The sequence below is a fragment of the Dromaius novaehollandiae genome, chromosome W, assembly GCF_036370855.1.
Source record: "Dromaius novaehollandiae isolate bDroNov1 chromosome W, bDroNov1.hap1, whole genome shotgun sequence".
NCBI classification, from domain to species: domain Eukaryota; kingdom Metazoa; phylum Chordata; class Aves; order Casuariiformes; family Dromaiidae; genus Dromaius; species Dromaius novaehollandiae.
In genome coordinates this window covers 25190722-25206759 of record NC_088130.1, presented here as the reverse complement: position 1 = coordinate 25206759, position 16038 = coordinate 25190722, and the positions used below count along the sequence as shown (strand labels likewise).

General features: G+C 39.2%; 2 protein-coding genes across 6 annotated transcripts in view; one reads left to right on the top strand and one right to left on the bottom strand.

Moving 5' to 3' along the window:
• Nucleotides 1-1772: 1772 nt before the first annotated feature.
• Nucleotides 1773-16003, bottom strand: LOC112992377 (protein-lysine 6-oxidase). 2 transcript variants are annotated; one of them, XM_064500050.1, is made up of 7 exons: nucleotides 14983-15837; nucleotides 14510-14618; nucleotides 13062-13199; nucleotides 10579-10735; nucleotides 7617-7712; nucleotides 7341-7456; nucleotides 1773-5726 (listed from the first exon to the last, which is right to left on the bottom strand). In XM_064500050.1, the coding sequence occupies exons 1-7, from the start codon at nucleotides 15707-15709 to the stop codon at nucleotides 5720-5722; spliced, it is 1350 nt and encodes a 449-aa protein (XP_064356120.1). In that variant the 5' UTR covers nucleotides 15710-15837; the 3' UTR covers nucleotides 1773-5719. The 2 variants fall into 2 exon arrangements, with proteins under 2 accessions (XP_064356120.1, XP_064356121.1); XM_064500051.1 differs by lacking the exon at nucleotides 1773-5726 and having other exon boundaries at nucleotides 7337-7456; nucleotides 14983-16003.
• Nucleotides 14617-16038, top strand: part of LOC112992404 (uncharacterized) — a 31260-nt gene continuing 29838 nt past the window's right edge. For all 4 annotated transcript variants that reach the window (XM_064500055.1, XM_064500054.1, XM_064500053.1 and 1 more), the window contains exon 1: nucleotides 14617-14904. In XM_064500055.1, the coding sequence (XP_064356125.1) occupies nucleotides 14666-14904 (239 nt within the window). In that variant the 5' untranslated portion in view covers nucleotides 14617-14665. The remainder of the gene's footprint in view (nucleotides 14905-16038) is intronic.

Sequence of the window (16038 nt, the reverse complement as noted above, 5' to 3'; positions counted from 1 at the left end):
ATGTGGATTCCCATTCAGAGTGAGCTTTGAGCTCTAGGACTAGCACTTAATTTTTTAAATTAGTTTGAAGCTCCTAGCTCTAGAATATATTGGAATAATTTTGTTAAATTATAGAAACATCATCACAGTATTGCTTAAATCTGAAATAATTCTGCGTTTGTTTTATTAATTTTGAAAGATAAGTAGCACAATGACAAAAAAGTATTATCTGAAGGTAGGAGCGCTATAGTCAATATTTCCGAAATGTTTGAAAATCTGCTACTTAAAGGAACATTTCAGTGTTTTTAACTATGTTCTTCTGTCTTAATCCCTCAGTGAAGGGAACAGAAATACTTCACGCTTCAGTCTATTTAATCAATGGAGCGTACAGATTGGAGAAGGCAGCAAAATACTGATTTGTATTCAGAAAGTGTAAATCACGAAGGATAAACTGTTTATGGAGGAACTGTTAAATGTGTTAAGCAATTGTCTAAATTACACAGACTTTCTAACATAGCTTAAACTTCATTTCCATGAGAGTAATGTTTTTGGAGCAGAAATTCTGAAATTGGTTTCTAAGTGCCTGTTTCTACAAAGACAAATTTGGTAAGGTAATCTTTAACAACATGGTATGTATCCAGATGAACCACCAGTCATTCTATTATGCCTTCACTGTTAAGCCTTAGTTGAGGGGAAACTTATCATCCATTGCAACTTTTTACTTTCTTTTTTGTTTCTAAGTTGGTATGAAATTTTTTTCCCGAGACCAAGTCAGAATTACAGAATAATAAATACTGTGAGCCGTATTAATCACATGGCCCCACAAACAGGGGGCCAGTTTAGCTAGCAGACAAATCTGTCTTTCATTCCCTCTGTTGTTGTTTTTTTTAATGTGCTAAAAGTAACTCATGTCTATAGCACTGTGTTTGATAGTAACTGTGAAGACAGGTAAGACATCAAAAATTAGCTTAATGAAGTATCTCGTGTGTAAAGACGAGAAGAAAAATCCAAGAGAGAGTCAGCCATTTGGTTCATGCTTTCCTTTCTGAATAAGGACTGCTTTTAAACCACAGTTTTCCTGTTAGAAAACATTTCCCCAAAAGCTCTTGTTAAAGGAAGAAAAGCAGAAATGCTTCATATAAAAAGAGAGAGACTTGTTTGTTTTTCTTGGTATTTGCCATCATGGATACTATGAAATCTCTACCAAGGCTGGATTTTAATAACATCATGTTGAAGAGCAATTTTTACTACTATTTTGCATGAAATGGCTGATACTTTCACAAAAACACTGAAAAGTCTTCTGCCTAATTACCTAAACTGAACCTGCTCTGTACTGTTGTTCTAATATCTATTTTCCGAGAATGTGGTGTTTACAATCACTTACGTGCAAGCACTTGATATTCCTTTTTCTTGCATATGTCAATAAGTGTTTTATTTTAGACAAAGACCTTTTGAGACAAAGGTTTAGCAAAAATATGGGAAACTAAGTTTAAGAAAAACAGAGGCTTCTCTTATAACTGAATTCCTGCCCTTTTGGCACTTAAACACAATTATTAAACAAACATCCTGCATTTGTGCTGATTTCCAATACAGTCTAACTCAAGTCAACAGACTTTGGCTAAGGCAAACTACTGGACATTTCTTACTCTGAGACCCACCTTTCAATTAATACTTGTCAAATGACCATCTTTCCCATTTCTGTACAGATATACACACACAACTTTGAGGTTTTTTCATTGAGACATGGATCTGGCTTCTTATAAAGTCCTACAATAAATACAATACTTTGACAATTTGAACACTTGAAACATTTTATTCAAGTCATTTTCACATAAACTTGCAACCATAATACGGGCATGTAACACAAGAATATGAAAGTGCAATGAAGAATACAAAGCTAGTGTCTGAATATTATAAATAAGAGCTCTTCAGATAAAGATGCAAAGTTTTTGAAATTAAGACTCTTGGAAGAAAAGTGAAGGAAATAATGAAAACCTTTCAAAAAGTTGCAAAAAACAAGTGGCATTTCACTGTATCTGTAGCATTTAGTTGCATAATAGAAACCTCTCAATAGCATAGTCTTCAGTTTTAATTCAAGTTAAAATATTTCAGCACCTTCTAGAATTTGGAGAATATGAAAATGCCATATTGGCATAAATGTGAGACACAGGATAAACCACCTTTCAATGTCTCATTTATGAAATTTGCCCTGCTGGTTTGAATAAGTACAATATAAACCATGTATGAATGACGAAGAGGGTACCCTTGGTGTTTGCACCCCTTCAATGCTGCATAGTAAACTCTGGAGCAGACAGAAAATGAACAGGCTTTTACTAACATAAAAACATCATCTACACAATATGTTGGTTCAACTGGTGACCAATCTGTCATTTTTGTTACACTTTTGTCTAGAAATATGCAAATATCAAATGTATTTCAGGATTTAAAAAAATATAACAAAGCCCTTCTGTAATAAGTCTGGTGTTCAGAATATTCCTTATGTGCATTTTTTATCAAAAGATCTGAAATGTGGGAGGTAATTGCTTCACGCACATTTTTAGCAGTTTGGCCTTTCAAAGGAAATTAGACTGTAAGACAGCAATTTTGTACTGGAATGTTCACAAAATGCAAGTCTGATACTGCTCCCACTTAGACCAAATGGCAAGATCCCTTTCATAGACAATAGGAACAAGCCCTATGCCTGGTAAAAAAGGATTTCAAAATAGCATTTTCTTTATTAAAAAAAAAAAAAAAAAACCAAAAACTTTTATCAAAACAGTTTTGATAAAAGTTTTTCAACAAAAATGCAAGTAATCTCTTAAATATGATTTCAGTATGAAAAAAGTAAGTTAAGGTGTCTGGGTCAAAACTTCAGAGCCAAATTATTGAAAATACTGGTTGGCACTCTGTTATTTAGAAATGCTTCCTCATGTGCTATATAATCAACTCTGACTTTTCCTGCATTTACTGTAGCTCAGTAGGGGAAGTTAAAGACACATTTCTGCATTTTTAATTCTAAAACCCCTGGTTTTTATCTCTTAAATAGATGGTCCATGTTACCTTAAGCAATTTTGTGCTATTTTGTACATTGGTGTCATGTTGCTTAACACACCTTTCGAAATTTGTACAGTATCTTGCTAAGGAAAAGAACATCTTTGTAGCTACAACATCCCACAAATGCCAATGCATTGACAGGCAGTAGATGTCACTCACCTAGAACAGAGCTCCCCCAGTAATGCAGTTCATCTTATTCCCATGTACTGTGCCTCAGCAGTTTTCTAAAGCTACTGGTGTCCAACACTCTCAAATCAGGCTGTTCCCATTGGAAGGACTAAGTCCGATATTACAGCTTACTCCACCTACGCAGCTGCTTGTGCTCCTCTGATCCTTACAGACTTCAGTGGAGTTCTGTGGGCAGTTGAAGTATAGGCACATGAACAGGTTACTGCCTTGTAAGCTGTAGCGGAAATTCAATTTCTGCTGGCTGCTCTGTGGCCAGTTAGTGTTCTCTTACCCCATGCTTGCTGTCAGGCACAAGGTGAGCATGTGTGTGAGCTCTCACCAGGAAGCAGTCTGTGCTCACAGCCTGGTTTGCGCTACAGTAATTTCTGGGTCTGTTGCCCAAGCTGCCGCCAGGACTTTCATGGCAACTTTGACCGAAGTTTCTAGAAGGGTGACAACTGAAAATGCACTTTCATCCCTCAAACCTTTTCATCTTAAAAAGCCTTTGGGCTGAGATTTCAGAAGTCTGAACTCATAACAAACCCTCATTTTGCAGCTGCATATAATAAATTGGTTTCTAATCCAGTTTTCAAATATCACTCCTGTTAGGTGCCCATACTGATAGTTGGTTACTAAAATGGATCTCTGAACAAACAAGAGGGGACCTGCAGGTATAAACTGTATCCATTCTGTACCCACATCTGCCCTTGGGTAGTAAGCACTGGGTTGCTGGTTCTTAGATTCTGTTTCTTTAGGTATACTTTCTAGTTGTGCAAGTTTGTAGCATTGTTATAACTGAGATGGAAGTATTTAATAATCATGAAATAAACTTAAATACACATTGTAAAGAACAAGCTGATCCTTCAAAGATGTTGAATTAAACAAATTAAACTTGTAGGGTTCTATTGCATAAAATACTTTAGACAAATATTGCCTAAAGTATTCTCAGAAGTGATAACAAAGCCTCTCCATATTCCTCAGATTTTTTCATCATATAATCAATATATCAATCAACTATAATCAATAGCACATTAAAAAAAAAACCCCTAAATTGGAGCTTTGTTTAATTTGGTGTTTTGAACTGCCAATTAAACATAACCAATATCAATCAATTATTTGTAAGCCACTTTGTTTCAAAAGTAAATCCTTCATTTTAAATGATCTGTAATCTTCTGAAAAAAAACACCAGATCTTCTTGTGATATGTTATTTCACAGTTTAAGAACAAAATCACAGCTATTTTAGCTTACAGCAGGGTGCACTGCAAAAGCAAAATAATTTGGGGAATGGGGGGGTGGGATGGGGTGGGGTGGTATATCCAGCACCAGTAAGTAATTTGGGCTGAGGTTTTTCCCCTTAAGAATGTTGTATTTGGTTCCTGAACAGCCTAGGTAGGATATGTTAAATATACTTACTTTTGTTCTCCCTCTATATATAGTATATTTTCCACTTCATTGTTTGAATGCTCAGATATGCATTTTAAAAGTCAAGTACAGTACTTAAAGGGGAAGCAGGTAGTAGGCTTTTTCACAATAAAAATTTCATGTTAGAGATTCTGATCTGTTTGTGGTGCCACCTGAGTTAGTTGCCTGCATTATTTTAATGGTTAACCTGTTCAAGTTGGTTGCTTTTCCAGAGATGACTACATCAGGGACTCTTCTTCGTCTCTTCTAAGAGCCCCATTTCTTCTTGACAGGTATTTATTTTAATTGCCATTATGTGTGCAGAAATCTTTTTAAAAAAAAGCCCCACCTTGAAAAATCTGTCCAACATAAAAAGGTGGATCAGTTCTTTAATTTGGTTGCCAAAGATAAAAAGGCTTCTTTCAAAAACCCATCTGTGTTTGATTTGAGGAAAAAAAAAAAGAAAAAGTAAAACTTCTAATGTATTAAAAATGTAAACATAACTTTTCTCATAGGGGTATAACTAATAGATATCTATTTCTCTGCTATATTTTAATATCCCTTGAAAACTGAACATACTTTTCTCATTCATATCAATGTGTCCTAGTGAGTTTTATTTTAATGGCATTGTAGCATTACTCTCAAATTTTCATTCTGGTATTTTCTGAGATAGTTGGCATTATACTTCCTATCATGTTTTACTTAATGCATTTTACATGAAGTTTTGCTACCTTTTTAGAATATGTTCAACTCATTCAGCAGTAATATTCTGACTGAAGTCTATTGTCACCCGAACTCCAAATTTTCAGGAGTTAAGAAATGCTCATGTTTCTATGAATGAGTCAGATTTTCAAAATAAAAAAAAATCTGTGCATGAATCACCAGTTCCACACATTTCAATAGTTTAAAAAGGAATGCCAATTCAAATGCTTAAAATCCAGTTACAGGTTTTGTTGAGAAGCAGCTGAAGTGCTTCAAAATCACATAAGGTACGTGGGTGTATGCATGTATGTTCTGTAGTTTTGCTTCTATAGTGTTTACATCCTATTGAAGTTTACATAATGATACTTCAGTTCAAAACACTTGGCACTGCTCATCCATTTTCTTGCATCTTTCTTAATATCTGTTTAAAAAAAAAAAAGTTATCGACATGACCAGATAAATACAAAATAAAAACACTTGTTAACTGTCCCTTTTCAACTTGAAGATGCAGCTTAACAAAAGATAAAAGGAATTTTGTGTCTTCCCACCTGCACAAATATATTTGGTTACATTTATAGAGGTAAAATGGGGAGGCTGTAAGTTAAAGGAATGAAGCATAAGATTTCTCTTCAACCTGAATATGAGTGAATAGGTGTTCATGGAAGTACCAGCTAAGTCAGTCCTGTCCTGTTAGAGAAATGCTTTAAAAGCTACTTCTCACAGGTCTGCCAAAAATGAGTGCTCAGGACCTGCAGAACACTGTCGCTGTCTTTGTTTCCTACAAGCACAACCAACATAAACTGAGAACAAGTAGAGGATTATGCTGAAGCCATTTAACTTGTTGCATTTATGACCTAAGTGTGATTATAAATACAGTTCTCAACCCAGGAGTGAAAAAATGTTTCTCATTTTAGCCTCATTTAATCACTGGTATCCTAATACAAAGTGAGGAATGAACACCTTAAAGGCTAAGTAAGCGATGTTCTCATTAATGCAGTATAATTGTTTAATGCTGTTATAGCAGCAGCTCTACAATTCATTCATTTTACTCTTCATTCACGGCTCTAGAATATATCATACAGGGATCTGTACACAATGTATCATTTGTTGTGCCATTCAGATGAAACAATTTAATAAATATTTTGTATGAGTAATTATATATTATCCTGGGAACTGCTTACCTCTGTGTTACAAATGACTTGCTTTTTTGCATGTGTGCTTCACAGCTACTGAACTACAGTAGGCTGAGAGTATGAACACTTATTTAATGTAAATTTGCCCTTTTGGAGAGAAAAAGAGACAGACAGGCACAGCTGTGTCATTGTTTAAACATTTGAAGAGCTAAGGGGAAACTGTAAATGGAGTGTATCTGGAAGAACTGTTCCAGGAAGGATGGCTGCTGTGGCAGAAGCAGCAAAGTAACATATATGTGTGGGTTCTTATGAAATGTTTTAAGAACCCTGTCACTGTCTGCTTAACAGTTCTGTGTGGATTCTATAAATGGATATTGAAAGAGCACAGGAAGGTTTCAGGACAAATACAAAGAAGACTTGAGCCAGAGGTAAAATCTGGGAGCTCAGACAGCAGCAGCAGTTTTGAAAGTGCTATATATTCTGATAGCAAGATTGCAAGAGCAAAATTTTCCAGCAAAGACTTTTGGTAAGAGTCCTGCACTGACTGAAGGATAAACTCTGGAAACTTATGATCATTTTTCAAGCCTAAATAATTTCAAAAATTCAGTGTTAGACTTACAGAAATAGTTTAATTACCAGAGGTAAGGATTTGAAAGCTATGCAATTATCAGCAAAGTAACTGTTCCCATCCTTCCTGCCATAAACAGACCTTTGAAAAGTACCATCTGTATTTCTAATTAATACACTAGATCCTTCAACTCACAAAATGATATAGTAAAGAAACCAGTATCACTAGAATTCATAGTGGAAGTTATTTTTCAATCTCTAAGCTTTATAAATCTGTTTGTCAGTCTTAGTATTATGAATATAAAACAGTAGCAAAGAAAAAGGAATGTACTTACGGTGAAATTGTACAGCCAGAGGCATATGCATGGTGGCCAGTATAGCGTATATCGCAGCGTACTATATTGTTGGAGTAATCAGACTCAGGTACCAAATAGCTGGGGTTTACACTGACCTTGAGGAGAGAAGGCATAGTGGTGTTTATTTCTAAATTTGAGTTGATAACATACCAAAACACTTCAAAAGGTATGATTGCTTCTTAAAAAAATAAAATTAAAAAAAAAATACCCAATCTTCTCCCCCCCCCCCCCGCCAAAAAACCCCCAAACCATTACCTTCAGAATGTAATTTCCAGGTTTTACATCTGTAATATCAATCCACTGGCAATCTATATCAGCATTGTAAGTGTCATAGCAGCCAGGGCTCAGTCCCTTAAAAATGAAGTTAGATAGATATCAAAGAATTTTTAGGGATAGTAACATTCCAGAAGTTAATAACACTGAAATACACTTAACCATCACAGTATTTCACTAAGAAAAATTACCTGAGGGAATAAGGCTGTTTTTCTTGGCATTTTATTTGGATATCTCAACTGGAATACCTAACTCTGACATAACATTTTTAGAGACACCACTTTATTACTGCTACATAAAAAACAGCTATACTATTGTTAGCTGTATATCTGTGAGATATCTGTATTTATTTGCTGTTTAGAGTCAAAAAATACTTTAGAAATACTTTATTCTGAAAAGCTCTTGCAGCACTCTGAGAAGTGTTTAGGTGTGTCTAGTTTCTACTCTCCTCTAAACTAGACTTCTGGTGAGTGGGAGACCATCCAGTCAGTCTAGTTGTGTGACTAGTATAGTGCAGTGCAGGAATGGTTATTTGGCCGGGTATCCCAAGCAGTAGGAATGGGAGCAGAAGAGACTGAGCTATACCGTGAAAGCATTTTGTGGTTTTCTAAGACTGAGTTTTGATGCTATCCCACCTGCCCAAATAAAAAAAAGAGTCAAAATTATCCCAGGTCAAAAGATGCTTCTTCATGGAAAATAAAAAAAAAAAATCATTTTCCAACACAAAAAGAACTAGATATTTAAAAATCTGTTTACTGCTAAGCTTCTATAAAACTTAATTTTCTGTATTTTATTATCATTTAGGGTATAGTACCCTTTTTATGCAAATATTGTTGATAGTATAACCTGCTCTTATTTACAAAAGGTGAGGGGATCTTTCCAAAGTAAAACAGAATCTGAGCAAAGGCAGGACCTAAATCTCTGCAAATCTCCAGTAAATAGCTTTGGTGGTTCTTTAGTATGAACTTGATCACCAGTGTTGGAACCTGTCATTATCCTTAGGAGTAATGCAACTTTTTGCCCTAGATGTACTCTGCTGAAGTGCTTTCTTTGAAAAGGAAAATTGTGAAATTCAAGAGCTAATTTCACATTTAGTTTCATAGGGGTTCTGTTCAGGCAAATACAGACTTTGAAAAGCTTCAAGAAATGATACAAGAATCCTGAGAGAACTTAAAATGTAGCTTTTCTTCCAGATATATCTTTTCTGAAAACTTCCTTGCTGTTAGGAACATTAAAACCAATTCCATACACAAGTGTACCAGTGGTTCAAATCTGGTCTCCTTAAACCATGTCTGATATAGCTGGCTTTAGGCAAAGCCAGTATGTTCTGATAACACACAGAGTGCACAAAACAAAGTCCTGCAGGAATTCCCTCCTGACCCAGCTGGTGATCAGCTCAGACTCTCTTATATGTGCCAAGTCTGAGGCTGGAGGAAAGCTTTACAGTCCAATTACAAACCCCTGAAATATGGGCTTCCAGTGGAAATGCTGACACAGCTGTGATTCTAGTGACACACATACTCCAGCTGTAAAATATGTATGTTGTTTAGTTAGATGTCATAGTCTACACAAGGGAGAAAAGATATTTTTAAAACCTCTTCAAAGCATTGTAGATCATTCATTATATTTAAAATTCAAGTGTGGACATGTCAGCCAATGGAGCATAGCTGGCATTTCTCTGCGATAAAATAACTACCTACTAGATTAAAAACTGCGGAATAAGGGATACAAATTTATGTATAAGTATGGCTATACTGAGTTAGACCACAGGTCCATCAAGTCAATGTCGTGTCCCTGACAGCGGTCAGTAGCAAATGCTTGAGGAAAAAGAACATAAGAAATGGGATGTGTAATGTCTTTTACCCAGGCAAATTCCTTCCATCAGGCATTTAATAGTTTCTGAGAGAGAGAATGCCTTCAGATTATTGCATTTAATGGCCTCTATTACTCTAAATTGGAACCCATGTATATATTTTTGGTCTCTGCAACATCCTGTGGCAAGTTTAACACTTTACTTGTGTATGACAAAAGCACTCCTCTGTTTTAAAGCTATTATATGATATTCTTTTGGATACTGTTAAATTCTTGTACTGTAAGAAATAGTAAATTTTCAGCAATTTCCTTTTGCCATCCAAGACCATTCAAGATTTGGTATTATTTCCCTATTTTTCCAAATGAAATTATCATTTTCTATGAAATCTCCTAGTGTGGTAGCCATACCACCTTCCTAATCATCCTTGTTCTCTGGGGTGGGGGGTGTTACTGTAACCTTTTTGAGATGTAGTGACCAGAACCGTATGTAATATTCAGGGCGAAATTCTATCACAAGTTTGTATGGTATCATAATGACACATTCCAGTTTTTATCTATTCCTTTAATAAGCCCTAACATCTTGCTGTTCATTTGTATATGACTAATAATGATGTTCACATGGCCCCTGTTCTCTTTAATGGCCTTCTATACATGCATGCAACAGCGCTACAGATTTCCTGCATTGGACTGCCACCCAGTAGCTCTAGGTATTAAGGGAATTCAGCACCTTGCAGCCTCATGCTCTGAGAGGGAGAGAATACTAGCTATGAACTCTGGGAACAGCTAAGGGCATCAACAAGCAGCTTGAGGAGGTAGATGACCAAAACCACTTCTTTACTCAGTCTAGAGCTCCCTTTAGCTTGCTTGTCTAGTCCTATAACTATAAACAGCAAGAACCTGTGGTGTGTTTAGGTCAGCTAGCAGTGACTCCAGATTGAGAGTCCTAAGATGCCCACATTTAGCAGTCCCTGGGTTGATCATAATCCTCCAAGTTGTTACCCTGGCCTTTGTGATGGAGAAATTCAGAGCCATTTAGGGCAGCAGATGATTTAGCCTGCATTGGTATAGAAAGATACCTGAGACTAAACTCAAAGGGAAAAAGAAACTTGTTTATCTCTGAACCACCTCTTACCTGCGTATGTGCAGTACATGCATATCGTCTGTAATAGCCATAATCACAGGAGGTATCTTCCAGACAGAAACTTGCTTTGTGTCCTTCAGCAACTTTTCTATGTGAGCTTGCATCCAGCAAGTCATAGTGGCTGAATTCATCCATGCTGTGATAATGTCTGTGAGACCATGGATACATTATTAAGGATGGATCAAATGTTAGCAATGTCATTTTGTTATGTTCCTATCTGTTTCACCTTCCAACAGATCTGGCCAAACTTTATTACGCAGAACTGATGTGTTAGTGTATTTTCCTCTTACAGACCATTCAGTTAAGTTTTATTTTCATTATTCTAATTTTCAGGGACTATAAAAATGCTGTCTGCTATAAAAAAAAAAAAAAGTAGCAGGTTTTAATTTGTTGAGGGAAAGACTATGTGATAGCATACTTTTCTCAAAATTTCCCCATCTCTCTCTTTTACAATAACAATAGCATTAAGTAATTCATATTTGAATTGTATATCTTAAGCTTTGCCTTTGGGAAGAGTTTGACTAGGAATGTTTACCTTGCATGCTATAAATTCCAGTGAAGTTTGCTATTGTTGGTTATTTTCCTATTTCCATGGTCCTCAATACATATAACATTCATAATATTAGTGAAAACAAATTCTGCATGAAGAAATCAGCCTCTGTGTACTGACCTTACAGATCTCTTTAGCTTATTGTTACTATTAAGAACTAATGGAAACTGAATAGTGATGTTATTTTTTGTAATCTGTACTTAATGTGATCTCATTACTTCAAAAGTGTATATACTTTCAGCCTGGGCTGAGAGATGTACTTTTCTAGCTCTCATACATAATAAGTTCTAGCTTTTACTGTGAAGCTGAACAGCTGTTACTCTTAAAATTTTACTTTTTCCAAGTGGAAGAGTAAATTTGTACTACCTCAGTACCTTGTCTGTGCAGCATTTGACAACTGTCGATTATGAACACTATGTGCCCAGTAAGTATATGAAAAAGATGTAATTAAATAGAATTCAGTCATACTCTTTTAAGAGAAGCATGTAAGTCTCACAAGTTTACAAGACCAGATCACTAAGAATGGTCCACTGAAGATGATGACTAACACTGAAATCTGGTGGCTGGCTAAACTAATTGATAGTTATAGTTCATTTCCAAATGGGCTTGTTTCAGTGTCATGGAAATGAGCATGAGAAATGGATTTTTTGTTGTTGTTGTTGGCAATGTGTTTTCTGTCCAAGAACTGAATTAGCATCACAGATGCTTTACATCTGGATAGTTATAGCTGGGCTATAGTGGCCGAGTAAGAAAGTGCTTGCTTTATAAACAGAAAATTTCAATTTCTCTCCATCTATTTTATCTGCTATCATCTTTGTAAGCACCAGGTAGAGTTTGCAGGGTGGTGGGGGAGGGTTAACTAAAGCATTTGTAGAGACTTTTTTGTTTGTTTGATTTGGTTTTAGCTCTCTGATCCTTACAAGATTTAAGCTAGTAATATCATCCTTTCTTTGAAAGGATTTGTTTGAATGATGGCGATTTTTCATCTGAGTTTGATTACAACCCTATAAACTTAAAATCCCTGATGCTTGAAGGGGAAAATATTCCATTGACTCCAGCAGGCTTTAGACCAAGCCCATGTTACATATTTGTTTCTACAGTAGAGTGATGCTAAATGATCACTTATGCACCTGTGACATCAGGATAATATTTTCAGTAAGTTGGAAATAAGGTAAGCTTTCTAATATTTTACAATTGGTCTTGCTATGAAATAGCTAAACTTAGAGCTAAACTGCAAACTCTTACATGCAAAGTTTCACAAATGCTACAAGTTTACAGTGTTACCTGCTCCCAAAATGTTGCAAATGTTCTCCTATGTTTGTCTTGCCTTGTTTCCAGAAATTTTGCCTTTCAAGAGCAATATTGCTATGTGGAAATATCATATGATATGGATATTGATAATGAGGTCAATCAACTCAATATCTTCTCTTTCCTATATTGATCAGAATGTTGCTTGTCAAGACTAACCCACAAAAGGTAGGTCAAGAAGTATGGTTCCATGTTTAAAATGATGTTTTATAGGGAACAAGTTAGTAAGTATACATTTTGGGGCCTACACAGTAATTTTAACACACTGGGATTTTTATTTACTGGTTCCACTTAAATGTAACCGAATAGTAATCTATATAAAATACCATTAAAGGGAGATGGTGCCTTTGTCAAAACCAACTTGAGATTTCTATTTATACAAAATTTTACTTGTTAGACTCTTATGTTTATAGATAAATTTCATATCATCCATTTGATGTATGTAGCTATATAAAGAGTAATTACCACTACCATAAAATGGATGAGCCAGTAAAATCCTAAGGTTTCCCTGCTTCTTCCCCCACTTCACTGCAGGTCTAGAACATGTCACATTATAATTGACAATTTGCTAGTGAAAAAAATAATTAGAAGGTACCATACTGGGCATTTCACTCACTGGTGACAGCTGTGCCACTCCCATGAATATCGGGGTCTGCTTGGTAGGAAATCTGATGTGCCTTGATTTTTCACTCTTTGGGGGAATCTCAGGAGCACGCGATTATCGTAGTCTCTAACATCTGCTCGGTAAGCTGAACTATAGTAATGCAAAAAAGAGGCATAAGTATATGCAAAAAAACACTTTAAAAATTTATATTGTTTCAGAAGTAACTGGTAGGATAGATCTCTTAAGTAGCCCAAGGAGACCCTTTAATCTCAAATGTTAAAGACGCACAAGAATTCCACATGATGTGTTCAGAAGTGCCTGGTATCAGACCAAGAATTGAGTAAGATTCAGATCTGCTTCTAATAATGTAAACAGGAGTTTGATCACTGACTCTTTGGCTCTAGCTCTTATGCAGAACCGCTGCTTAGCTGTAAAATTACTCTGGTACCAAAAAAGCAATTCCACTAGTTGCTATAAAACAAAATAACTTATTGTGTGATCTCATACCCACAAACTGTTTGTTTCTGTTGTAGTATAAAAAAACATTTCCCAGGCTTATCCTATTTTACATAGCTATAAACTACAGTCCTTTAAATATTAGAATATTTTAATCAATTGGTATCTCAGTCAACAAGAACATTTCAAATAGTTTTTAAAGTTAACATAAAATATGCTATTTCTTATGCCCTTTTTTCTTGCTGAAGCAAACTAACAAGAGCATGACCCTAGAAACAATCTGACATCAATTTATGATGCTGGTAAATAAACAAATCTGTTTTGCATGATAAGGTATCATACAAGTAAAAATGGTTAAAACAGCCATGGCTGATTTCATTCCAAACAAAACAGGAAAAATCCTTCTTTGCCAAGTGGATAGGACCTAACTTGATAGCAAAGCTGTTATTTCAAGCTCTTAAAAGGCTTTGAAAATACTTTTCAGATAGATTTTAGTCTTTAGGAGACATTATGATGCATATGCCGAGAAACAATTAGTGTATGTGCCCAGAAACAATTTTAATAGTAACTTGTGCTGGTTGAGAATATGTTTTTAAAAAATAGAGCAGAATGTGATTTGTTAGGCATAGAGGGGGAAGATGAAAATGACCAGATTCAAGTGGGGTTTTGGGGACCGCCATTTTGCCTAATTCAGATGTGTTCCAATGAGCCTGGTGATAGAGATGTGCAGTATAATTTCTTAAAAAGTGTAGTTTCTTAAAAGCATCTTTAGTTTTTCTCTCTAATATGGCCATATCTATTCTTGTATGCACACTCTGTCAAAACAGATGGCAAAACGTGCATATAAGAAAAGACTTAGGAAAGGGTTACAAACTGGGGTGTTTTGTCAGGCCCTCTAGTCTCGCTTTTCTCCACTGTTCTTTCTCTGCATCTTCAGGTACTTCAGGGTGCGTGCAGACACAAGCGCCCCCAGCAAAAAAGGGAAGAGCCCAGGCAATGCCTACCTTGCGAGGCAGTTCTCCTCGGCTGCGCATCTCAAGTTATACATAGACATCCTCTGGACGTATGTGGACGCCTGGATGTAATAGGGATCCGGGACTAAGTCAGGGAGACCTGCAGTTCATCAAACCAACCACAGAACAGCAAGATCAACCCGGGACATGTCTGCACATACTTGGTTTCACTCCCACTCTGGGAGCCGCTGTCCTGCCATGGACCCCTGCCCCATACGCCTCGGGTTTTACCCCAAAGCCGCCCCACGAGCACCGCAGCTCCAGCAGGAGCCCGCAGCGCGCCGCGGGCGGCAGGGCCGGGCCAGGCCGGGCAGCCGGGGGCTCCCGCGGCAGCCGGGGGCTGTGGCGGCCGCGGCGCGCCGCGCGGCCCCTGACGCAGCCCATCGGTATGCGCGGCGCTGGCGCCGGCTCCGCCGCGTCGCGGGGCAGCGGGCGGGAGGGGCGCGGGCGCGGGGGGCTCTTACCATACTGGAAGTAGCCGGTGCCGTAGCCGGGTCTGTACCTGCTGCCCTGGCGCGGCCTCTCGTAGGTGTCGTAGTAGTTGTAATAGGGGTTATCGTCCGTGTACTTGTAGGGGTTGTAGGGGTCGTCGCCTACCATGACATCTTCCCGGCCGGGCCTGAAGTTGCTGAGGGGCGGCGGGCTGCCGCCGCCGGCGCTGCTCCGGTTGCTGCCGGGGCCGCCGGTGGGAGCGCTGGGCCGCGACGCCCCCGAGGAGGGGCTCCGGCCCGCGGCGGCCCCCGAGCCCCGCGGCGCCGAGGCGGCGGCGCCGCGGCTGCCGCTGGGCGGCTGGTAGCCGGCCTGGAACCAGTGGCGAGCGCCGGAGCCGCGGCTGGCGGCGGCGGCGGTGGTGGTGGCGGCGGCCTGGGGCTGCGCGGCGGCGGCTCCTCGGGCGGCGGCGGCGGCCCGGCGCGGCAAGGTGCCGTTGTTTCGGAGCAGCAGGATGGGGCTGGCCGCCGCGTCGGCCGCCTGCCTGCGCCGGGGCGGCTGGTACTCGGCGCCGAGGCTGAGCAGGCTGTACACCTGCCCGTTGTTCTCCCACTGGATCCGCTGCCTCCAGACGGCGGGCGGCGGCGGCGGGGGGTCGCGGCGCGGCGGCGGCGGCTGCTGGCAGCCGGCGGGCCGCAGGCAGCTCCAATAGATACACGCGTGGAGCTGGGCGAGCAGGAGCCCCGGCGGCGCGAAATGCATCTTCTTCTTCTTCCTCCCCGGTATCCGCGGGGGAGGGGGGCAGAGAAAAAAGGACGAAAAGGGGGAGAAAGAGGAGGGGGGGGCGCCTTCCTGCGCGGGGGGAGGGGGCCGGCCGCGCGTGCAGGGGGAAGGGGCGGGAAAGGGGGCTCAGGCTGGGCTGCCCCCGGGCGCTGCCATGAGGGGCTCCGCGGGCCGCCGGGAAGCAACGGGAAGCCCGGCGAAGGGGAGGGAGGCGAGATCGGCTTTTCTTCTCCCCGGTATTTATAGGCGAGGGGATGCGAATAGGAGCCGGAGCAAACAATCAGCCTCTCATCTTCCTCCGGCTCGTG